This window comes from Psammomys obesus, unplaced genomic scaffold (assembly GCF_907164565.1).
Source record: "Psammomys obesus unplaced genomic scaffold, mPsaObe1.curated_primary_1811, whole genome shotgun sequence".
NCBI lineage: Eukaryota > Metazoa > Chordata > Mammalia > Rodentia > Muridae > Psammomys > Psammomys obesus.
Window position 1 is genome coordinate 50,297,289 of NW_026585644.1, and position 25,362 is coordinate 50,322,650.

A 25,362-nucleotide genomic window follows, 5' to 3' on the forward strand; every position below is an offset into this window, starting at 1 on the left:
CTATTATTAGCCTTCTAATTACTCAGATTGGATGAAAGCAAGAGAGATCTCATTCTTAAAATAACTGCTAATTATTTAGCCCAGGATGGCAGGCAGAAGCATTTCATCTTAGGAAGTCTAGATTGAAGAAGCACCATTTACTTCTGAGACGTTCTGTACACGCTTTTATTTTCATTGTTTTTATAGCCCCGGCTCCCCGCATGTAATTATTCATAGACGCAATTTCAAAGATACCTAGAAAGAACTGATCCAGTTGTCTACATGTCTTTTACTAGGAAAAGTCAGGCTTGAGTCACCATAGTCATGGAAGCAATCAGTATTGAATTAATGTGACTGACTAAGCATTTCCAGAGAGCTTTCAGTTCAACTACTTTCTCTTTTCACAGCCCCCTAAAGAAAGAGTACCCATTTCTGTTTCCCTGATGAAGTAAACTTGACTGAAAAGTAAATATCTAAGTTGGCATTCTTGAAAAGGACAGATATTTCTTTGATGTTTTCAGTTGTCTTAAGCTGGTTGTGGTCCAAAGTGCCCAATTAGTACAGTGATAACCACTCATTCTCCTGTTATTCAGAAAAGCATTTGTCCTCCAGACTGTGGTTTGGGTGTCTTGACAAGAGTGTAGAAAATTTCATTTCTCAGTAAAGAAACTTCTGACGGGAGATGAAGCCAGGGGTGCGGGACTTTTGGGACCTTGCAAGGATTGCAGAGGAATTGGAGAGTTGCCTTCCCTGGGAAAGGACTTCGGTTAAAGCATGGTGGGAGTCCTTTTGTGCTCCAGGGGCACCGCGGAGCACTTCAGTGGCCTTCTCTCACCTATTCCTCCTCGTCCTGGGGATAATACCTATATTTTTTGTGTCTGTGAAAACTGGAAATCTAAATATGGGTGAAGAGCAATTTTTAATGAGAGCACCCAACCTCCAAACCATGCTGGGTAGGATGCTGAGAGTGCAGGCTTCCCCTCTGTCTTCCTGTGTGTTGGCCACTTGATGAGGCTACAGAGCATGGGACACATGCTCAGTGCAATTGATCATACTACTTAACACTCAAGCTGGTCTTCCAAAACAGGTTTTTGGAATTTATTTTAGATTTATTTTATGTTTTGTCTGCATGTATGTTTGTGTGCTACAAGTGTGCCAGGTACCCTCAAAGGTCAGGAGATGGTGTCCAGTCCCCTGGGACTGGAATTGCAGATGGCTATGAGCTGCCATGTGAGTGCTGGGAGTTGAACCTGGGTCCTCTGTAAGAACTAGTGCTTTTAACCCCTGAGCTCACATGCTATATTTTAAAATCAAAATTTTTAATGCATACTAATTGCCTGTATCATGTTTTGCTGTGACATTTCCATATGTTCATATTTATATTTTGGTTGTATCTTCCCTCCTAACTAGACACTTTTCTCCTCCCCTCTCTCTGGGTCTCTTACTCTGACAGTCCCTCACTACTTTCCACAAATGAAAGTTATCATGTTGTCTTTCTCTGTCTGGCTTATTTTGCTTAACATGACAACTCCAGTTCTATCCATTTTCCTGCAAATGACATTTTGTTGACTGAAAGTCCACTGAATATATGTACATCACATTTCTTTTAAGCCATGTGCCTTCTGATGGACCTAGGCTGGCCCTGTAACTTGGCTACCATGGATAGTGCCATGGTGAACATGGGTGGACCTATCCCTATGGTAGTTCTGGCCTTCGAGGTTGTAGATGTATGATTTAGGACTTACTGACCATTTTTCTTAGTGGCAGTACTAATTTCCATTTCCATTAAGGGAGTATAAAGGTCCTGTCTCCACCCACAGCCCTGCCAGTGTGGTTTCTTTTTGTTTTCTTGATGGTAGCCATTCTCACTCAGGTGAGGTAGGCTCTTAGTGTAATTTTGACTTCATTTTCCTTCACTGTGGAAGATGTTGAGCTTTTTTCAGGTATGTATTAGCCATCTGTTTGGCTTCTTTTTAGATAAGTGAATGCTTGAATTATTTGTTTGTGTTATAATTTTGATCTATTTTTAAGCTGGCCAGGGTATAGCAAGCTTCAAGGCTACTCTACTTGTTTCCTCACTTCTGATACTCTGTATTTCACCCTTTTTGATCAGAATAGGAAGAGTAGTTAATTGAGAACACTGCAAGAGTGCAACAAGCTGGGAGTAACTAGACTATTGCCTATGGTTCTGAACCCATGGCGCAGATTTAGTTAAAAGCAAGTAGAAACTTCCACAGTGAAAATAAAGACTTTGAGGCCAGGTGTGGTAGCACATGCTTTTAATCCCAGTGCCCAGGAAGCAGAGACAGGAGGATCTCAATTCAAGGCCATCTTGGTCTACATAGTCAGTTCTAGGACAGCCAGGGCTGTCACACAGAAACCCTGTCTCAAAAAAACAAAGAAAGATAAAGACAGAAAGTAAGTAAAAACTTGGGGCTGGAGAAGGGGCTCAGTGGTTAGGAGCACTAGCTCTTTCTGTAGGGCACCACATGGTAGCTCACAACCATCTGTAACTCCCAGGACATCCGACACCTCTTCTGGCCTTGAGGGCACCAGTTATGCCTGTGGTGATAGACACGCACACGCGCACGCACACACACACGCAAAGTACCCATACACATTAAATAAATAAATACAAAAAAATATATAAAGAAACATAAAGATTGTAGAGGTGGGGGATGGCATTTTCCCACTGTCCCGTTATATCAAAAGTTTTCACTGCCTGTGCTATAGAGTTTATGCCCAGTGAAGGTTTTCACTGCCTGTGGTATAGACTGTATGGCCATTGATGAGCCAGCAATATGAATGAAGCTGCTGGTAGAACATACTGTCATTTGAAGACTCACAAAAAAATAGTTAAATTCCGTAGACAAGAATTTGAGATGTTCTGCAGCCAGCTCTCAGTGTGTACAGATTTCATATCCAACTATGAAATTTTAGCCAAGTGTGGATTAACAATATTTGGGGGAGAATAACATGTGCAGATTTTTCTTTCTTATTTCCTAAGTGTCTTACTTGGAGTTTCTATTCCTGTGACCATAAAGCAGGTTGGGGAGGAAAGGGTTATTTGGCTTATGTTTCCACATTGTAGTTTATCACTGATGGAAGCCAGGACAGGAACCCGAACAGGGCAGGAACCTGGAGGCAGGAGCTGATGGCCATGGAGGGGTACTGCTTACTAGCTTCCTCCCCATGGCTTGCTCAGCCTGTGGTTTTTTTTTTTTTTTACAGAACCCAGGACCACCAGCCTAGGGATGGCCCCATCCACAACGGGCTGAGCCCTTCCCAATCAATCAGTTTTAAAAAATCCCCTACAGGCTTGCCTACAGCCTGATCTTATGGAGGCATTTTCTCAGTTGAGCTCCCTCCTCTCCAGAGACTCTACCTTGTATCAGGTTGACATAAAACTAGCCAGGACACTAAGAAATGTAATAAGATAACTCTTTGTGTTCAGAAGGCACCGTAAACAATGTATCAGCAATTTGTACAGAGGTGTATAGGTTACACATAAATAATGGCACCGTTTTACAGAAGGGAATTGAGCACCTGCAGATTTTGGAATCTAGAATTGTGGGGATTTTGGAACTAATTCCTCTCAAGCAGGGGGAGAGTTGCTGGAATTCAAAGTTACAGTGAGAAAACTGTCAGTAAGTACAGTGAGAAAACTTTCCGTAGGAAAATTAATGCTGCAGAAACTAATGGGGGATCTCTTAAAAAACACTCTCTGAGTTCCATGTTTATACTGCTCTAGCAGTGGAGTGGGTCATCTAAGATGGTAGTCTATACCAAAACCAGTTTCCATGAAACCAGATGAGTCCGGCCATGGAGGAAATGGAATCCTGACCCCATTCTCTTGCTTGAATGTAAGCAGAATTTTGTGTCACGTAAAATAGTCCATGCTAAATGAGATAACCACAGCATTTTGGGCAGAGACTAAAACACTTCTCAGAAAGAGAGCCATGAAGCAGCAGTTTAACACATACAATAGCCTAGCAAATTTTGGTGTGGAGAGGTGGCCAAGACAGACTGGACAAGGCAGTCACAGAGCAGGATGCATTGTTTGATCACGTGTGGCTGTTTGGATGTGTGCAGTTCTAGGCAAGTACATGCAAATAGAAAAAAAAAAAACCCTGGAGAATATACAAGAAAACATTTAGCAAAAACAGGAAGGGTTGTGATATATACATTTGTCTTTAAATATCCATATTTCATATACACAAAGGATGTGTGTGAGAGAGACTCTGAGAGAGACAGAAAAGAGACACACAGAAGGACAGAGAGAGGATGAGAACAAGAAGAGCAAAGATAAAGGGTCTTCGTGAAGGTTCATTAAGTACTAAGAGCACTGCCCCACATTTGAGCCCCAAGTCTGAGGCTCAGCATCTTTAGACTGTCTGCCTTTTCAGATTCTTCGCCTCAGTGCCTCAGTGTGTGGATCAGCTTTAAAGATGAAGTCCCTGGAAGAGCATGCGGTCAATACCTGTATATTCAGTGATTATGTTAGAATACTTCAGCCACCAGCTCACCTCGGTTCTTCCTGCAAACTTTACAGCGATAGCTATCGGAATCACAGTGTAGCGTATCTTCCCCTCCTTTCCTCCCCCGTCCTTCCCTCTCTCCCCTCCTCCTCTTCGCCACCACATGTGTGTATTCTCTTTGTGTTTTGAGATGGGCTCTCATTGTACAGCCTGGGCTGGCCTAGAATCCCCATCTGTCTTAGCCTCTGGAATCTGGAGTTACAGAAGGGTGCACCATAACCCTCTATATTCCTAGTTCTGATTTGATTTGTTAATTGTACTAAAATTTTTACAAAAAAGGAAGAAGAAAACCAAAGCCAAGTGGAATCATCTTATTTCATGGAGAGATAAATTCCTGGATGTACTTTTTGACCACGTGACTTACTGTATTTATTGCTACTAATGTGTAGACATGAAAGTATAAATAATGTCCCCCCCCCTTTTTTTTTTCCATAGGAAGACTATGATCGGCTGAGGCCTTTATCGTATCCCATGACTGACGTCTTCCTCATATGCTTCTCTGTGGTAAATCCAGCCTCATTTCAAAATGTAAAAGAGGAATGGGTACCAGAACTAAAGGAATATGCGCCAAATGTCCCCTTCTTATTAATAGGAACTCAGGTGGGCTTGCTTTGATTTTACTCATTTAAGAATAAGCTCTATAGTTGCCTTGGGGGATTGTTCTCAGACAGGACCTCATGATTAGCAAATGATGTGTTAGATACGTTTCATATTGGTAATTCCTCTCATATTTCTACATAAAAATAATCCCCCAAGAATATTAGTATCTTTAAGATCTTATTTGTTTTTTAATATGTAGAAATTAAATGGGACGCTATGCATTGGTTTCTTTTAAAATAAATATTATAGGACATTATTGATCTCTCCTAATTAGATTGATCTCCGAGATGACCCCAAAACTTTAGCAAGACTGAATGACATGAAAGAAAAACCTGTCTGTGTGGAACAAGGACAAAAGCTAGCGAAAGAGGTAATGAGTCCCTGCTGGATTTACAGGACTGTGAAGATGACAGCAGGGGCCTGCGGTGCTGTGCCTCCTGTCAGGACCCTGCTGGGTGTTACTCTCCCATGATTCCCCCTATCTCTGCACCGACACAGTGAGATGGATCTGTTTCCCTGGCTGTAGACAAGAAAGAACAGCTTTTAAGTAACAGGAGCCTGAGATCTTTAAGTAAAAAAGTAGCAGAGCTGGGCTTCCAGCTTGACTGCATGTCCACCTGTGCTATGCTTACTATTTTGTCTTTAAAGGCATCTGTAAGAGATAGCAGGCATCAAGGCCGAGACTTCACACTCTCCTTAATTATTTAAACATTTGCACTGTGCCAAATCAGGCTCTACTTTCAGTTTACACTCCGGCAGGTGCAGCTGAAGTGACATTGGGTGGCAATTTAAATCTGTGGTTAACGAAAAAATTATGGGTAGATTTCTAAAAACCATTTATAGATACATATATCTTTTAACTTATATTTTCTCTTAACCCAAAGCTAGATTCTTTTTCTCACCATATGGCTAACAAGATTATTGAATTCTTCTAATTCTTCATCATAATCTTTTTTTTTTTTTTTTTCTGTTTTGGCTTGGTAGGATTTTTTAGTAAGTACAATCTTTAAAAATGGGCTACTAGAAAATAGAAAGAAACAAAAGAACTTTCTGGAGGACAGCTTTTCCACAAGCAAAGAGAAGTGATATCACCAACAGATCACTTGAGAAATTCCTTGCATTGATGTTATAATCTTGGGGAAAGAAGAAATTTCTAAATGTATAAAGGCAAAAGTTATAAATGCAGATGCTTTGACCTCATAAATATGTACTATCATGTCAGAGGCCAGAAATAAATCAGATGGACGTGTCAGGCATTAACGTGATTAGTGGACAGGAACCCCTCGAATAACATGATTTCATCAGAAAAGTGGGCTGAGAACATTCATCCAAAGTCTCCAGGTTTGAGGAAGTGATCATGAGCTTCCACTCCAGGATGAATACAAGTTGTGCACTCTAGCTGGGCATGGAGTTGCATGCCTTTAACTTCAGCACGCAGGAAGCAGAGGCAGGTGGATCTCTGTTAGTTCAAGGCCCGCCTGGTCTGTGGTTTATAGAGTGAGTTCCAGGACAGCCTCGGCTACACAGAGAAACCCTGCCTTGAAAAACCAAAATAAATAAATAAATAGAAATTGTGCACTTACTTGGCAGGTGTGACAACACAGCGAAAACATTAAGTCTACGCAAAAGACTTTTTTTTGAGGGAGAGAAACCAACCCTAAAGCAATGAGCATAGAACTAGAGTGCCAGAAGGTTAAGTACAGTCTGAAGAAAACAGGGAGAGAAAGTAAGGGACAAGCAGCAAGCCTGAGAAGCTGAGAACGACTCACGTCCACACAGGGAGAACAGTCCAGTGTGTATTCTCTCCCGCCCCTGGCTTCTTTACTGTGTCTTGGATATGGCTAGTATCTCCCCTTCAGTCTTTGTTCAGTTCTTGGCTCCTCGGGACCCCTCACTGCTCAACCTTGACCTGTGAGAAGGCCTCCCTGACTGGCACCATCCGCCCATTTCCCTCTGCTCTGTCCTAACACCAGTGTCTGCTCTGTATTCCTTTTCTTGACACTCAGCAGGACACCATGGTATTGACATGTCCCTAGAACCTAAGCAGTTGTGTAGTATGTAGTGAGTATGTAGTATTTGATGGCTGAGTTTTCCAGAGGAAGCTAGAAGGCCATACACGAGTATCTTCACACCTGTCTCACACTGGGTTGTGGATATGCATAATGAGGTTCATTTGCACAGCCATATCTTATAACTTCCCTTATAACGTGTTGTTACTGAGTTGTATAAAACTGTTTTATATAACTGTGGCTTTTTTTTTTCTCCTTCCCAGATAGGTGCATGCTGCTATGTGGAATGTTCAGCTTTAACCCAGAAGGGTTTGAAGACTGTGTTTGATGAGGCTATCATAGCCATTTTAACTCCAAAGAAACACACAGTTAAAAAAAGAATAGGATCAAGATGTATAAACTGTTGCTTGATTACGTGAAAACATCTTTTGTGGCCCAGGAAACTGTCCATTTCTCCCAGAAAGCATTTGAAATGCTACAGCAATGTCCTGACCTGTTACAATGAAGCAGTTTAATTCATGGGGCAGGAGGCCTGTCCCCAGCATTTCACAGAGTTCATTGAGAATGTTTTGTAAAGGTCTAAGCAGCAGCAAACAGCATCTCAAGCCACAATCTACTATAAATACTTTATTTCAACTAGAAGGTACAATCTCTCAGGGGTTTCATAGTTAAAAAGCTACAATCACATCATGTTGAAATGACATTTAAAAAAAACAACAGTGCTGTAAATGGACTGCTTGGCTTTGACATTTCTGCACAGCCCTATGGAGTCTGCACAAAGAAATAACGCCTCCCTTTCTCCTCTTAATTGTTCTTGTATGTAAGCTGCTTTCTATTCCAGTATATCCAGAGTGGTGAGATAGCCAGGCCAGCCATGTAGCCAAAGGTTGCTCCAAGTGTGCAGGAGATGGGCCACACCTGAGGACAGAATTAAGAGATAGAAACCCACCGGTTTATTACTTGAGCACAAATTGAGTGTAACATAAACATTTCTATAGCGAGGCTTAATGTGCTTTCTTAAAGAATGCCAAAAGTTTATAGACTGTAACTGTATTTATCATGAACAGTAAAATGTACACATTTCAGTTAATGTGCATTCAGCAGTAACAAGGCTTCCGGCGATTATAGATTTAGTTTGATGTTCCCCAAATTGCATGAAATACATGCTAAAGCAAAATTTAAAAATTGGGTCATAGTTTTCCATAATCCTGAACTCAGTTTAGCTCTCTGAATTAGTTGGCCCTTTTTCTAATTCCTATATTGGCTGTGTACATCAAATGAAACAAGAAGTATGCAGGCTGACCAAACCTTAGAAACATTAAGTTGTGTCAGAGGGAAGACCTGGAATCTAAGGCTGTTACGTGGGATTGTGGGTATCCGCCTCCATAAAGCTGACATCCAGTCTGAGCTGCAGATGCCACGTCCACAGATGGTACAAGCCACACCTAGAGTGTGAGGCAAGCAGAATGCTGCTGGCTCCCTAAGACTCTTTCTCCAGCCATTTCATTAGACCAGAAATAAAGAATGGTGATTCTTTTATGCCATAGGAAGGGTGTGTGGGTCCCTAGGTAAGAAGCTCTGTGTAAAAACAAAACAACAACAAAAAAACAAAACAAAACTTGGAAACAAACTTTCATGTTCCTTTGTAAAGCTTATTTGGTGTACTGGAGCCATTCCTAACGCTGCTCTGAGGAATAGGCCATCTAGGTCTGCTGGAGACAAACCATCTTAGTAACTAACTGGCTGGTACTTCATTTGGCTTTTCTTCAGTCTGCTATGGATCTGCCTTATTCTAAATGCCATGCGACAGACAGTAGTAGTTTTAGGCAAAGCTTCCAATGTGAACCACCTGATGCATTTTAGAGAAGCATAATCTAATCCATACATTGTTACCAGCCTTCCTTAGGTTCAGATCTGCTGTTGCTTAAACTACGACTTCTTTGTCTTTAGCAAGCTTCTGTTATCGTCCATGATTTGTGCTCACAGCTTTGTCTATTGCACAGATTGGGTAATGGAACACTAAACATAAATACTTGAAAATGACAGCCTTAAATGTTCATACCAGTCACAAATCTAGATGTACTGTCTTGCATGTGAGCTTTGTAGGAGTTTTTTAAAATGTAAGCACCACACTCCCCCACTCGGTAGTGGACGTCTACTGGACAAGAGCTTTCTCTTGGAAGTGGACATAGTATGCCCTTCAGTGGTGGTTCACATTAAGTATATCATGGCCTTATGTATGCTCAAATGGGATTTCTGTAACTTTCCCATTTAGTTTTGGTCCGTTTTTAGATAGAATTGAAAGAAATTGTATAGTCAGTTAACATATTAACTAAGTTGTCAAACCTATGATGTGAAGGAATCAAGACAGTAAAGTATTATTCATTTCCAAGTTGCCTATGGAGATTTGATGGGTTTTTTTTTTTTTTGTTTTTTCTACATCTGTGAAACCCTTGACACTTGGTGTATTAGTAATGAAAGTTAAAGTCAAGAACTTTCTTGCTCCACGAGACATGGATTAAGAATCTGGAATGTGCACTGGTGTCACCTCAGCTTCCTCATGTATGACCATGGGAACAATCTCCAGTATCCCTCCCATTCATAAGCTCTTACCACTCTCTTCTGATTCACAGCAATCACAGTTGGACATCACTATTTCAGCGTCACCTTCTCCAGATGGTAAGAATCATGTATATAGAATATTCGAACTCTAAGCAGATGATTGCATCACCTGAACCTGAGGTGCCTTAGGTACTCTATTTACCTTGATGGGGTTTGGAGTTTCCCATTGCTTGTTAAGAGCTCTTTGTGTTGGTTATTTAGTATTTCTTTCTGCAAAATCTTCTCTGCCACTTTAACCAGAAAACCAAAGATTTGTTTTCTATTCATGAGCAGATTATAGAAAAAATGCCTTATTTTCAGAAGCATATCTTCATTAAAGGCTTAGGCTGCAACAGAAATTCAGACTAATCTCTGGAATAACTCTTTCAAACTAGTGAACTATTTGGGAAAGAAAATGCTTGTCAACAATATTTTATTAACAGGAGTTGTGTTGGTGAGTGCAGTGCTTCAGATACGGTCAAGTGTGAAAGAACTCAGAGAAAATTAGAACTGATCAGTGTTTGCAGAGAAAATTTGTTCTCAAGTCCTTTAAAAAATTTTAGGGGAACCCTGAAATCTAATAGCACCTTGCTAATGTATGCCCTTACTCTGTCCTTACAGGTACATTGTAGCTTACTTGCGATGAATTATCATATTTCCAATAAGTAGAGCTTGAGTTTATGCTATTTGTTATGAATTATCTTAGTTACTTTAGACACTGCTTCCATTTGATTTTTAATTATTGGTTTTAAATAGCAAATTAAGTACTGGTTTGTTGGTTGTTGCTTTTTAAATGATTGTTACTTCAACAACGTCCCTTCCTAACGTATGGGGTCATAATAAAGTGAAATGCATAATGACTGTTTATGTAACGCACTGAACTTCTTACCTCAGTAGTTTTTATTTAATTCCCTTTCTTCTGCTGTGAGGCGGCTCACCCCGGCAACATGTGAGCACCAAACCCCTTGCCCTGTTATTCAGGCTGTGGGGGAATAACAATCCCTGTGGGTCTCAGCCACATTCCACTTTGGGGTATCAAGTTCTGTTTTACTCACTCTGTGACTTCAGTGTGGTTCATTGTTCTCAGCACACATATAAACATTTGCACACATTCTTTAGACAGTTGCCATACTTCACTTCCAAAGAATGTGAAAAATGAAACAAATGTTGGTTTCTACGGTTTTCTCCTATAAGGGGTTAAGGCTTGGAACACTCAGCAATTCACTGTTATGTAAAACTCAAGAAATCCCTGCAATCAGCAAGATAAAGTGTACAACTTTTCAGATGGTATCCTAGTGCTGCCCCAGCTTCTGGACACACGAGAGCGCTGGCGTGGGTGCCCTGCAACACTCAGTCCTCACTTTTGAAATGTCTTCTCTTCCCCAAGCAACTTCTTTCCGCCTTTCTTATGATTGCTTTAAGATATTTAAAACCACACCACAGCATACAATTCATCCGGACTTGTCGAGTATAGTTTAATTATACTTTAATAATGAGATCTTAAGTTTTCCACTTAAAACTATTTCCTCATTCCACAGAGATACTTCTATTTTAACATTCTTTATGCCACAATAGTAAAATCTGTAGTAAAAAAAAATCTGTAGTACCTGTTAGCTAGTTCAGCTGCATAGATATAAATATTTCTCCAAATTATGACAATCTGAGATAGCTATATATAGTTATTTTGTTTTATGTAAGGAAAATAGGAAATTGAGAACAAAGACATTCATATTAAGCCATTCATGGCTGGGTATGGTGGCGTGTGCCTGTAATCGCAGCACTCGAGGAGACAGAGATAGGTGGATCTCTGTGAGTTCAAGGCCAGCCACATCTACAGAGTGAGTCCAGGACAGCCATTCACAGGGTTCACCACCAAAGTGACAGTCGTTTCATTTTATCTAGTTTCTTTTAACTTCAAATGCTTCTTAAAAGCCACTCAACGGAAGAAACATCTTGTGTTACATACCAGTATAATGCAATACAAGTAGATAAAATTAGTAAACTACCAAAGGAAAAAACCTATTTTAAGAGATGAGTGGCTAAATCAGGTGAAGAAGAACCAGCATCCTAGGTGTGCATAGTGCATGCATGAATCACGTGACCAAGAACCAGCAACCTAGATGTGCATAGTGTGTGCACATGCTTCTCATTCCAGAAATTAGGAGGCTAAGGAAGAGAAGGATGATTAATTTGAAGCCAACTTAGAAGGATGTGTTAGGGTTACTATGGAAACACAGTCTCTAAAAGCAACTTGGGGAGGAAAGGGTTTATTTGGCTTATACTTCCACATCACTGTTCATCATCTAGTGAAGTCCAGATAGGAACAGAAAGAGGACAGGAACCTGCAGGCAAGAGCTGATGCAGAGGCCATGGAGGAGTGCTGCTTACTAGCTTGCTTCTCCTGGTTTGCTCAGCCTGCTTTCTTAGAGAACCAGGACTACCTGACCACAATGGGGTGGAGCCTCCCGCAGGCCTGTCTACAGCACAATCAACTGAGGTGCTCTCCTCACAGATAAATCTAGCTTGCGTCCCATTGACATAAAATCAGTTAGCACGGCTGAAAAGCAAGACTTTCATCTCACAAAATACACCCTGGGCTGGTGCTGTCGGCCTCTGACCTTGTGACCTTGTACTTCGGAGGCTTTGGGGTGGCCAGCAAAGGCAGACCACCACAAGTCTGAGGCCAACATGGGCTTATAGCAAGACACTATCTCAAAAAACAAGACACCAAAAGATAAGAATCCCACTCAAATAACCTTTAAAGTAAACAAAAATGCCTTGATCTTTGAGCACCATTATGGTCCTTCCTATAAATCAAGTGACTATAGATTTATTCATCACTTGAACCAAAAAAGGCCAGTTTTCTCAAAGTAATAAATATTAATAAAGATTTTATATTACCTAACATAGAATTTGGACAAATGAAATCTGTAATAATGTTTTTTTAAAAAGAGGAAATTTCATCTTCACAAGGCTAAGAGCACTCTTAAATATATAAATAAACTATTAATGTCAAATAAAAATTGTTTGAGAGGAACATATGGTCTGGAGCAGGTGGCTCAGCAGTTCAGAGTGCTAGCTGCTTCCTAGAGGATCTGAATATGATTCCCAGCACCCTGCGGGGCTCACAACCATCTATAATTTCAGATACAGAGCCCCTTTTTGTCCTCTATAGAAATGTAACATGCACATTCTACAAAGACATACATAAAACAAAACACATAAAATAAGTACTTTAACCAAAGACAATACAAAAAAAAAAAAAAAAAAGCAAGCAACAAGTGTATATGTCCACTCTGGCTTAGGGACAGCCCTGCTTCTGTGTTAGGAAAGGAAATGTTTCAGCACAGCTATACAGGGTTTAACAGTTCTCAACTGTGCTTTAGCTAGCATAGAACAGCGATTAAGAACACTGATTTTCGTACTAGACAGACTGGATTGGAATCTTGGCTTTGTGGTTTACCGGACACATGGTTCTTGGCAAGCCATCTAGACATTTTGGTGCTGATCATGGTACTTGCAGGTGCTCACACACACACGGCAATAATAAATACAAACGTAAAAAAAAAAAAAAAATCTATGACTTCGTTTCTCCAGTTTTACCAGGATAGAAAAAAAAAAAAAAAAAAAAAAACAAAACTTATGATGAAACATTTAGTTTCTAAAATCTCAGATGCCACAAACTGAATTGGTTACTTCAAAACGCCAGAGTAGAAGATAAAACAGGTCACAAATTTGACTGACTGAAAACTTGTATGACTTTAGGTTAATTGGTATTTCCCTTACCAAAGGAATTATATTGTCTTAAACTAAAATGCTAATGTACAGTTTATACGTTTCAAGACTGAGAAAAAATATCAACAGACGATGGGTTTAGGTTAAAGCTGTGTTCACTGTCGGCTAACTGTTGACAGGACTGTAGCAGGACTTTCATGAGAGACATTACTGGCAGGCTAACTTCCACTGTGTGCGTGTGTCCAGAAATACTTACTGCCACTTCTGACAGAAGTCCTGACCAGGAATTCAATGTGCCACGAGTAACAGGTTCCTAACTCTGTGTTCTTTGTAGTAGGAGAGAGGTCAGAGTAAATGCAGGTCGCTGTCTATTTACAATTCACAAACTAGAGCCAGAGAGCAGATGTCATTCACATGTGCGCCTCCACCAGGCTGCCGCATTTGCATTAAGAAAACACTCAAGACCAGACTCTGAGCAAATGTAAAAGACCTGAAGGCAGCAGAGCAGCAGGCTTTGTCAGGTCAATTCTAACAGTCATACAGATGAAGATTTCTTCAGCATAATAAAAACACACACTAAAAAGTGCCTGTGAGAGATGCAGAGCTGGCTTGCCTGGCCTCCTCTGCAGAGCCCTCCATTTACCCCTAGTAAATCTGACGGCACCCACATCTGGAGGCTCACACACACCTGTAAGTCTGCTAAGGATTCAAAACCCCTTCTGGACTCCATGGGCAACAGATACACACAAACAAACAAATCTTAGAAACCGAGTAGAGTAAGTCAGAGAATGACAGAGCATGGCATCTGTCATCTTCCTATGGCCACATGCACACACACCAAAAAGAAAAAGCTTGAGTTTTTCAGACAAAGGCATTGTAAATTAGCTTTAAATATGTTCCTATAAGTGTATTAAATTTTGGTCTAAAAATACAGACATCACAGTAATCACAACGTTTAGAAGAAACAATGTGAGAAAAGAAGCAATTTAATACTTAAGCTATTCTAGAGAGAACAAAGCTGTGGCTCAAGGAAGCAAACACTGTTTCAGTCTCCAGCAGTGAACAGAATCACCGTGTAGGTGGGACACTTATTTGAATACCAAATCTTCCTCTTGCCAGTCAAATCACGGTGAACATGATGTGTGCCCCTCCCTCCCACACTTTGCCTTTGTGGTGGGTAAAAGCAGGAATGCAATCTACCTTGCACTACAGTTGTCATGACTCCTTTACCTTTGGCATAGTTCCAACACCCAGGCCTGGTCCTAAAGACCCACAAATGATACCATGTTCTGTTATTATCTGAAATGCCAGACAGAACTGAACATGGTATGAAATCCAAGTAACTCAGTAAACTGGCCTAACAAAATACCAAAGAAACAAAAGGAAAAAAAACTCACTTAAGGACTGCTAGCAAAAAGAACAAGACAGAATACAATGAGAACTCAGTATAAATAATGAAGCTTGCATTTGCGTATGCTGAAAATATTGTAAGCAAATCACTTCTTTGATAAGTCACAGCCACTTGGTAGGTATCATCCTACCCTGCTTTCTGTGACCTTTGGTGCCTTCTACACAGAGGGGTCTTCCTTCAACCGTGCAGATCTTCTGCCGTGTATCATTACTAAAATCATTGAAGGCTCATATAAGTTGAAAATAAATTTCATTGACATTAATTTTCAGTGGGCCTTCTCTGTCACTTAATGAAGAATCCATGTGAAAGCTATAAGTATGCTTGCATTTCTCGTTATGGAACACAACCGACCTAGCCACAGGAACATCACACAAAATTAGAGTTCAAAGTAGAGAAATTGGCAATCCCACATATGATGGGTCGTGTTGGTCCTGTGTGTTCATGCATGTGTATTTTCAAAGAAACAGCTGTTCCTGTTTCTCTAAAATACAACAAACATAACCTAGAGGTGCTTGCTTAAACATAGTTTAAACACCTCAAATGTATATCAAGCTACAAGGAACAAAGAACTAAAATCTCTTTTTAAAAGCATGTTGTATTTAGACAGAAGAGTCTATATAGACTATCTTCTCAGGACGTTTTGCTCTAGCAGATTGTCCATGTTTAGGAAATGCCATCATCCCCTTATCTGATTTACTGCTTTGTGACAGATTTTGTCACCATTATGAGCCATGGTGAGGTCTTGTTCTGTATAGTTTGAATTATTGGAAAATAACAATAGCACTGCAAAAACCTTGTTTGCTGAAAATGAAAAGTGAAAGAAAAAAAACGAAACCTCATCACTTCTCTAGCTTATTAGAAAACTAAAAAGAGATAAGAAACTGAATAAAAGGTTTTGAGAAATCTCAATTTTATTCTTCCCCCATCAGTATGTATCACACTTTAAAAGGATAGTGCTTTTAAAAAAGTAAATAAGCCAGCCATTAAGACCATAAAAACCAACAATAAAATTAACCAGTGTATTCCAGATAAATGAAATATTTTAGGCAAGCAACACTACTGCCTGACCAGAATGAAATATTTTAAATATTTTAATAACTTGTAATAATTTCAAATTAGTTAACTAGAAAATTTTTAATCCATAATTCAAGAGATTATGGCTCAGTGGGTGTCACAAAGTGTGATCACATGAGATCTGATCCGAAGCGCGCACGTAAAGCTGCACAGTTGTCCATGCAGCTATATTCCCAGGAGATGGGAGACAGAGCCAGGAGGTCCCCGAAAGCTAGGAGAGCCAGCTAGCATGGTAGATGGAGCAGCCACGAGGCCTCATCACTGGACTTCCACAGGTGGAGTAGCACACATGTGCTTATGCACACCCACTAAGATTTAAAACGTCAGTTTTGTCAGGCATGGTAGCCCATGCCTACAATCCCTGTACATGGGATCTGGTGAAAAGAACAGGGGTTTGAGGCCAGCCTTGGCTACACAGAGAATTCCAGGCAAGTCTGGGCTACAAAGTGAGAGTCCATCTCAAAGCTACACCTCTCTCAATGTCATATGTCAATGGACAATATAATAATCTAAAAAAATTGTTAATTTGAATCTAGTTCACTCCTTAATATAAATAAATACTGAAGGAGAAAAATTTGTAGCAGAAAGCCTGAATAATCTAAAAATGGACAACTGAACTGTAAATAATTAATGTCTTCTAAGAAAACCTAAATGCATGCTTTAATCAGCACATCTATTTTCCACAATTCAGCTTCTACTTCTAATCTTGCAGGGAAGTTCTGAATGTGTAAGATCAAACCTTTACACACTAAAATAGGCAAAGTGTATACAAACTGAAATTTTAACAACTCATTAAAGCTTATTTATTAATATACTATATTTACTTTTTCAAAGATTTATTTATTTATTATGTATGCAGTGTTCTGCCTGCACTCCAGAGGAGGGCACCAGATCTCATTATAGATGGTTGTGATGTACCATGTGGTTGCTGGGAATTGAACTCAGGACCTCTTGAAGAGCAGCCAGTGCTCTCAACCTCTGAGCCATCTCTCCAGCCCAGTAATTCTATATTTAGATTTACTTATATTAACTGGAAGTCATGAATCTAGTAGTTTAAAACAATTTATGTACCCTTTTCAATAACTTTGTCCTCCAATTTAAGTCATGGACATTCTTTAGTTGAATGAAACTAAGCATAGATGAGTGCAAGGAGATGCCAGCTTGATCACCAAGATAGGGGGAAGTAGGACTGTGTTTCATGAGCACTAAAGCTGCCACCAAAACATCAGTACTACCATATTCTTCATATTTTCTGAGACCGCTACAACATAACAATCAAAATGGGGAGGGCATTCACCAGAATTATTGAGTGTGAAAGAAAAACACAACTGTCTGGAAGAGAGAACATCTAAGTGAAAGCACAAAAATGGACCTAAAAATAGGCAGTTATGTTCAACAGAAAATTCTGGTCTTGTAAGTGAGGTATATATGAAAGATTTAACTCCAACCATTTGTTACCTAGGAATTTACCCTACGAATCTAACAAATGTACAGATAAATGCTTAAATATGACAGTAATAACATTGATGCTACTACTAGTGAAAACTGAAAGCAATCTAAATGTCCATTCCTTAAAAACTGATAAATTATTCTAAAACAGAATATTCTATTATAGTATAATACTGATAATAAACTAAATAGAATGTTCTAGTTATAGAATTCTTCACTAACACATAATAGCACCATAATATAAGTTGAAAGAAAAAAAATAGATTAAAACATGTACTTTATGAACAGCACACAAGACTGAGCTGCAAAAGTTACCATTAGGAAACAAATGGTGGTTTCCTCCCAATGAATGAAAAAGAAAGCAAATTTTAACTTTCTGTAATAATGATTGATACAGCTTAAATATAAAAGGCAAATACATTTTCTCTTTGAGTCAAGAAAAACATTCTCTTGCTGGGCATGGTGGTGCTTGCCTTTAATCCCAGCACTTGGGAGACAGAGGCAGGCAGACCTCACAGTTCGAGGCTCTACAAAGTGAGTTCCAGGACAGCCGGGACTAAACAGAGAAACTCTGTCTCAAAAAAACTAAAGAGGAAGAAAAGAAAACATACATTCTCTTCATGCTGGAAAAAAGTACATTCATTTTTAACAGCATTGTTCTCTTTGGGAAGAATTATCTCAGGAAAAATGCATGATGCTGTAGATTGAAGTATGTTTATCAAAGCAGTTGTTTATTATAGTAAAATACTGGCAATATGCTGAATGATCAATAGTGAGTTTATTATTATAAAATAGCTTTAATTAAAAGGCACAGTCTAAAACAATTAAAAGTTAGTGAAACAAGATTTGGGGTACAAAAGAATGGTTATGGTCTCACAGTGATGCTTTTATGTGCTAAGCTGACAAAGTATGGTGTGTCCTGGTCAGCTTTAACCGTCAACTTGACACAGCCCAGAGTTATCTGAGAAGAAAAGCCTCAACTGAAGGATTTCTCTGCTCAGAATGGCCTGTGGTTTGTCAGTGGAGGCCACTTTGCTTACTAATTGATGCAGGGGTGGGGGGCACCATCCCATAGGCTCGCTAACATGAATCCTGGAACAAGCAAACCAACTATATTTAAAACATTAAGATATTGATGCTGGGTGTGGTGACTCACATCTGCAATCTACTAATCATGAAACAGGAGCAGGAGGAGCATAAGTTTCGGGCCAGCGTGGATGACAGGAGAAGCTCAAGGACAGCGTGAGCTACACAGTGAGACTGTCTCAGAGCACCAGGGCTGGCGATGCCTCCATGGCAGGGTACTGTCAAGCTTCCTCTCAAACCACCTGCCTTTCTTTTTAAAACTGCAGTGGGGGCTGGCAGGACAGCTCAGCAGGTAAAGGCACTGGCTGCCAAACCCAACAGCCTGTTTGATTGGTAGAATCCGGCCGGTGGAAGGCCAGAACCTCTTCTGACTTCCACTTTTGTACTCCAGCATGCATGCACGTACAGACGTGCACAAATGAAATAAAAGTAGAGCAAACTTTTTTTTAAAAATCACTTTGCTAGATGCTTGTTTATATATTTCAAGGGAAGTAATGTAATAGCCATCAATCTATTTAAGAAAATATAACCTAAGATCAGACGTGTAATAACTTTAAAAAACGAGGTGGAGGAGTGCCCTGTAGTATTGGCAAAATACGCTCTTTAGTTTAAGAGTGGGGACTGGGAGTGACTACTCTGCTTGGTGAGGTCCTGAGTTTGGATCACCAGCACCCACATGCAAAGCCAGGCACAGTGACGACACACTTAATCTCAGTGCAAGAAGGTGAAGACAGGAGGATCCCATGGACCCATGGCCAGCCAGCCTTGCTTCTCAGTGGTCACCAGATCCTGTCTCAGAAAATGAACTGGAGAGCCATGAAGACACGGGTTGTCAACCTCTGACCTCCACACATAATAAATGCATCAGCACACATGTCTGCACACACATAAGCACATACATACCTACAACACACACAGTTTAAAGAGAAACATACAGAAAATATAGAAAAAAATAGAGCTGGATGGTCGATCCGGGCCAACATGGATGCCTATGGCACTGGGTCAGGTCCCATTAAGCAGTCACCTAGATTGTGCTACATACAATGGGAAACCTTGCATCACATACTAGCTTTCTTCATCAGCTTTCCTACTGCTATGCCAATATACATCTTGTTAGTTTAAAGTCTTTGAAACCAACCTGCCATGGTCTTTCCCAATCCAGTGGAATAGGAAATGCTCCAAGCCATGCTCCTATAAAACTAGAAATTGTAGTGATCTGAAGACTGTTCTCCCAAATGGATGTAACACTGCAAGACACAAGACACAAGTCATTGGCAGTTTATGTCGTAAGAGCTAGAAAATCACACAAGGACTAGTACATGTTGATGCTACACATATATTTTTCATCCATTTAACAAAATCAACTCAAACTGACATAGAAACATGAAGATACGAAGGTATTTCCATTGTAAAGTCCTGCATGTGTACTGTGAGAGGCAAATAAAATAAAAACACTGCAGTAACAACCAAGTCCTCTTGTCACAGCTTCTGAGTCCTTTCTTTCCCCACAGGGAACTGCCATGTTCAAGTTGTTATATGCCTCTCCAAAAAGATTCTATGCAGGTCCATATATTCACACAGTTTTATCTTAAACTACATACACATATCTGCAGAAATGAAATGTGTGTATATATTTTTCCCAAATTACATTTAAGTGCATCATTCTATAACCCCAACTTAGCATTGTTTTCTGTGTAAACAGCCATAATAATTTACTGTACAGATGGAGAATGGTTTTCGCAACTAGTCTTCATGCTATACTTCATTCAGCCACACTGACTCCATCTATTTGAAACATAAGGGACAGAGAACAAGAACTTCAAAAGCTTCCATGATAGTGGACGTGGTGGCACACATCATCCAGGACTCCCAGGATGGCTCTGAAGCAGTGACTTCAAAGCCAGCATGGACTACCTACTGAGATTCTAGCTTAGAAAAAGATCCCAGTGATTTTCGCCTACCATTCCCATATTACAGGGGAAGGACAGAACTCTTGTTCCTCTCACAGGTCAGGACTTGATTTCAGCCTCATATTGTGAATACTTAAATCATGTGGAACATGTTTGTCATTACAGTTAAGGCCCAAAGCAATGCAGCAAGTGGGGTCACAGGTTAGTCTGCTTAAGTGCATGGTGGAGTTCATGGGGTGTTAATGCAAAACAGCATCTTCTAGCTAATAAGCAAAAAGGAACAATTATTTGTTTGATTAGATTTTTTTGCATTAAACTTTCCAATTATTGCATATAAAATGTACAGTGAATTACAGACATCCAAGTGAAAATTAGGCTATTCCAGCCCTGTCCAACATCCCCACATCCAAGAGATTCTTGTTCCTTTTAAAACTTGGGGCTTGGAGGAAGAGGCAGACAAATATTTGTATTGTTTGCTGGGCCTTATTGCTCTGTATTTATGTAATATTTGTAAATGCTAGCCAGTTTCAACTAGCACCCAGGAATGAAGAACTATTCCTATTCTGAAGAGGAAAAAAAGTGGCTAAGTTAAATATAAAAAGAGGCTCGCCCTATCCCGGGCACCTAAAAGCATCTCTAGGTTAAGTTTTGACTAGACTTGTGTTGACAAATGACATTAACACACAGTTGATCCAGACTACAGCACAGGAAGTAATGTGCCCAGACACAGCAAGTGTGGGAGAGGCTCAACACGGACTCTACTCTCTGCTGGAAAGATCTTGCTGGTCTGTTTTACAAAAGAGGCATACGGTCATCAAGACTTAAAGGAATAAGCAGTGTGTGACCTTAAGGTAGAAAAAATGCACTGCAGATATGACAGCAAAAACAAGATGGGAATCGGCTGGAAAATGGTAGGTGAGAATTTTTTAAAACAACAACTTCCAGAGAGGGGCAATTTCAGCGATCAGGAGGCTGAGACTGGAGGAATACTGCAAGTTCAAGGCTAACTTGGACTACATAGCAAGTTCTAGTCCAACCTGGAATATAGAGGAAAATAAAAAAGGAAAACAACAGCTTTATTGATACGGAACAACAACAAAAACAAAACAAACAAAAAAAAAACAAGACTAAGGAAATCCTTAGCCACATAACTTACTCATCTAAAGTTTATAATGCAATGTTTTTATGACAGTCAGTGTTACATGATCATCACCAGCCATGTTTGGAGTATTTTAATCACTATAAAAAGAAACACTTTACCCATCAGCTGTCTTCATTTCTCCTTCCCCACAGCCCTAAGCAACTGAGCTACTTTATGTCTACGGATTTGCCTGTTCTAAATATTTCATGTAAGTGGGTTAATGTGGCATGAATTCTTTCACTTATCTCTTTCACTCAGAATACTCTCTTCAAGATTCATCTATTGTGTAGCATGCACCAACATTTCAAAAACATCAGCGGATCACACACCCTTGTATAGGTACTGCAGATTTTATATCTCAGTATAACAGCTGCCAAGCATCTGGCTTGTTTCTGCCCTTTGGCTATTAGAAATAATGCTGTTAGGAATATTTGTGTGCAAATCTCTGCATAGACACATGTTCTCTTTTCTTCTGGGATCATACCTAGAAGGAAATAGCTGGGTCACCTCACGTGCTGTTTAATTATTTGAGGAACTGACAGTTTCCCAAAGCAGCTAAAACATGAGATTTTCCCTCAAGTCATATATGAAGGTTCCAATTTTTCGACATCTTCCTAATTATCTGGAGATTACAGCCATTCTAGCCAGTGTGAAATGGTATCTCAATGCAGCAGATTTATGGTGAAGACTGCATTAAAGTCACGCTATAGAAACCACTGAAGGTAACAATGTGATCAGAGCCACTGGTGGCCAGAAACGCTTTTCTTTTTTATTCTTTTTTTTCTTTTTTTCATTATTCCAGCACATTTGTAAGCAGCTTCTGCTTATTAAATAAATAGTGCAAGTATCTGAGAGGTTGTTTTCAATTTTGATTGTTTGGCATATCCATGAGTGTTTGTGATCCTACCTACATATCATAAACCTAAAAAAAAAAAGGAACCAAGACCTATAAAACTAGAGCCTGTATTTTAAAGTAAATATACTTATCAAAAATAATTTATGTAATATCTTTAATATTAGAATAAGAATCTCCTCCTCTGATTTCTACACCCTAGAGATATTTCCAATTAAATATATGTATTTCATGTATTATATGTCAAGATTTCATTACTTCTGCATTTTACTGCTAGAGAAGACATCTTTCCTTTTATCCATAAGCTTCCCATATCAACATAGCCATGTTTCCCTCTTTGTCATCTCTTCACTAGTAAAACTGGCCCCTTCAGCTGAAAGGCTAACAAGTGTTTTTACCATAACTATGGAAGCACCAACCACACAGCATACCACAATTGCATGTCTTTTCCCTCAGTAAATACAACTTTTAATTCTCCGTGGGTACTAAGAACTGTGTCTTTCCTCTTCTCCCACCTATTTGCCTGTCATTAACTCATCTTTAAATATTAAACAAACAAACAAAACTACCTCAGCAGTACCTCTAAGTGCTTGCCTACTCTTCCTCTTTCCTTTTTTTTGAGGTGTGTCACTCTTGCTCTAACCTGGACCAGTTGCTGCTATCCTTTGTCTCTGTTCTGCTCCTTTGGAATCTCTGCCTGGGTTCTGAGTCAGGTCTTGATTCATTCGCCCATTCTTTTTCTCTCTTCCATGTCCCATCACTTTTCCTTCCCCTCTCAAAAACAGATTTGAAGAGATATTTTAAATCTGAAAAATGACTTTATTATGACTGCTGCAGATATTTGGCCTCAGTTTTTCTGAGACATTGTTCCACTGGGTTCTGGCTCCCACCAGGGAGGCTCAGTGCCACTGTAGCCCCATTTCTGTAAGTAACATGCCTTTTCACGCTGCAAAAATTTCTACTCATCTCTATCCCTGCTTAGCTAATATTTCATAAAATTATCTTTTTGTTTGAATAAGATTCTTTTCAACTTCATCTCTGCTTCTGCTTTTTCTACAGTGTTTCATTTTCAAAGAGCTTTACTGATCTCTGAGTATTCCCACTGCCTATCTGTTCATGTTTTACAGATTTAAAAAGGTGTGTGTGTGTGTGTGGGGGGGTGTCTATCCTCTCTTCATTCTATTGTCTTTGCTTTTCTTTGTGTTTTCTTTTCTGTTTCTACTTCATTTGAGATGAGATGGCCTGAGCGTTGCTTCCTGAGGAGGGAAAGCATTACAGGTGAGAGTGTAGATTCACTGTTTGGTGTGTAGAGGTTCACTTATGCTGTATCCCCTGCAGTAGCTGAACAAATCTCAACACTAGTTAAAACAAATGAGGCTATGAAGGATACAACTATATTTTCTTCGTTCCTCTTCTTACATTGTTCAACTTGTCTGTGTTACTATTACAGTATTTTTAACTCTACAACCCTAATTCATTCAGGTATTTTCTTGATGCAAAAGCAGAATAATTCTTTCAATCAGGAAAAACACCAGTTTTCTCTTTTGAACTACAGGAGCATGCATTAGTCTTATGTTTGAGTCTCCTTGTCCCTTTTCTGTATCTATCATATGTTCTCTGGTTACTTTATGGTCCCCAAATCCTTCCTTATCTCCATTCATTCTGATTATCTCAAACCTTTCCTTCATGCTAAAATTTGATTTTCTAACTTGCCTTATGCTTCCTGATATCTTGGTTTTTAAAAAGATTTATTTTACAGATTTATTTATTATGTATGCAGTGTTCTACCTGCACACACGCATACATGTGTACCTACACTCCAGAAGAGGCGCCAGATCTCATGGTCATGAGCCACCATGTGATTTCTGGGAATTGAACTTAGGACCTCTGAAAGAGCAAGTGGTGTTCTTAACCTCTGAGCCATCTCTCCAGCCCTCTTGTCTTGTTTTTTTGAGGCAGGGTCTCACTACATAGCCCTGGCTGTCCTGGAACTAAATAAGTAGACCAGGCTAGCCTTGAACTCAGAGATCTGCCTGCCTCTGCCGCAAGTGCCAGGAATAAAGGTGTGTACCACTCAGCTGCTTCTTGATATTTCTAATACATGTTTTACACATGTGGTTTAGGTTCTAATTTATGACACGGATTCTAAAACCCGGTCTTTCTCATTTTGGCTGATTTTCTATCTTTGCTCTTTTTATTAACTTAATACACATAATAACATTTTTCTATGGCACACTGTGTGAAACTTGTTTGGTTTTGGTCCAAGGCCATTATTTCCCAGATCACACTATCCATCTGCCTGGGCAGGTGTCTCTGTCTGAGGGGACACCCCCTCTGTGCCCACCTTTCCTTCACAGTTGACGTGTCACTCTATTTCTCTTTCTCACACTTCCCCATGGACAAACTATTTCCTGCCCACTTACTCATATATAACAAATGAGTTCTCTTTAGGGCTGTCTTCCCACCTTAACTGGCTCTGCTTTTTCCTGTCCTGAATCTGCATTTTGAACACTGGATATTATTTTCTACCTGGTATCATGAGGCAGCCGGAAAAAATGAAGAAGGTAGATGGTATTTCTGTGATTCAAAAGTAATACTCTGCTGAAATGTAGTAAATGGTAGCTCCATGATCAAACCTTTTGAAATCCTGGCCAGGGCTTACACATCCTTTTAGAAACCAGATGAAGCTATTATGGTACCGTCTGTGCCCTTGGCAGAGGCCCAGAAGAAAGCAGCCTTGTAGATTCATAAAAAGCCAGAAGATCTGACAATGAGTCAGGGATGGCTGTTGTGTTGGTGAGAAAATCCATGTAGCTGTATACACATTCTTTGCATTCGAATCTTAAACTGACAGTGTCAATCAGCTGCCTTTGATCCCTAAGTTCTATTTAGGAATTTAGTTTACAGAAACACTGGCCCTAAGTTTTGCTGAAACAAGGATGAACATTACATTATTTATAATTGTTAAAGAAACCC

At 39.7% G+C, this 25,362-nt stretch overlaps 2 protein-coding genes across 7 annotated transcripts in view; one reads left to right on the forward strand and one right to left on the reverse strand.

Moving 5' to 3' along the window:
* Rhoq (ras homolog family member Q) overlaps positions 1 to 7,717 on the forward strand; it is a 33,577-nt gene extending 25,860 nt beyond the window's left edge. Inside the window, exons 3-5 of one of the 3 annotated variants that reach the window (XM_055619309.1) lie at positions 4,953 to 5,021; positions 5,392 to 5,487; positions 7,390 to 7,717. In XM_055619309.1, the coding sequence (XP_055475284.1) occupies positions 4,953 to 5,021; positions 5,392 to 5,487; positions 7,390 to 7,545 (321 nt within the window). In that variant the 3' untranslated portion in view covers positions 7,546 to 7,717. Of the gene's footprint in view, positions 1 to 4,952; positions 5,118 to 5,391; positions 5,488 to 7,389 lie in introns of all 3 variants that reach the window. The other 2 variants (XM_055619316.1, XM_055619300.1) reach the window with 2 other exon arrangements.
* A 21-nt stretch (positions 7,718 to 7,738) lies between these two features.
* Positions 7,739 to 25,362, reverse strand: part of Pigf (phosphatidylinositol glycan anchor biosynthesis class F) — a 28,864-nt gene continuing 11,240 nt past the window's right edge. For all 4 annotated transcript variants that reach the window (XM_055619291.1, XM_055619283.1, XM_055619269.1 and 1 more), the window contains exons 5-6: positions 19,621 to 19,729; positions 7,739 to 8,044 (exon numbers count right to left, since the gene is read on the reverse strand). In XM_055619291.1, coding sequence (XP_055475266.1) covers positions 7,931 to 8,044; positions 19,621 to 19,729 — 223 coding nt within the window. In that variant the 3' untranslated portion in view covers positions 7,739 to 7,930. The remainder of the gene's footprint in view (positions 8,045 to 19,620; positions 19,730 to 25,362) is intronic.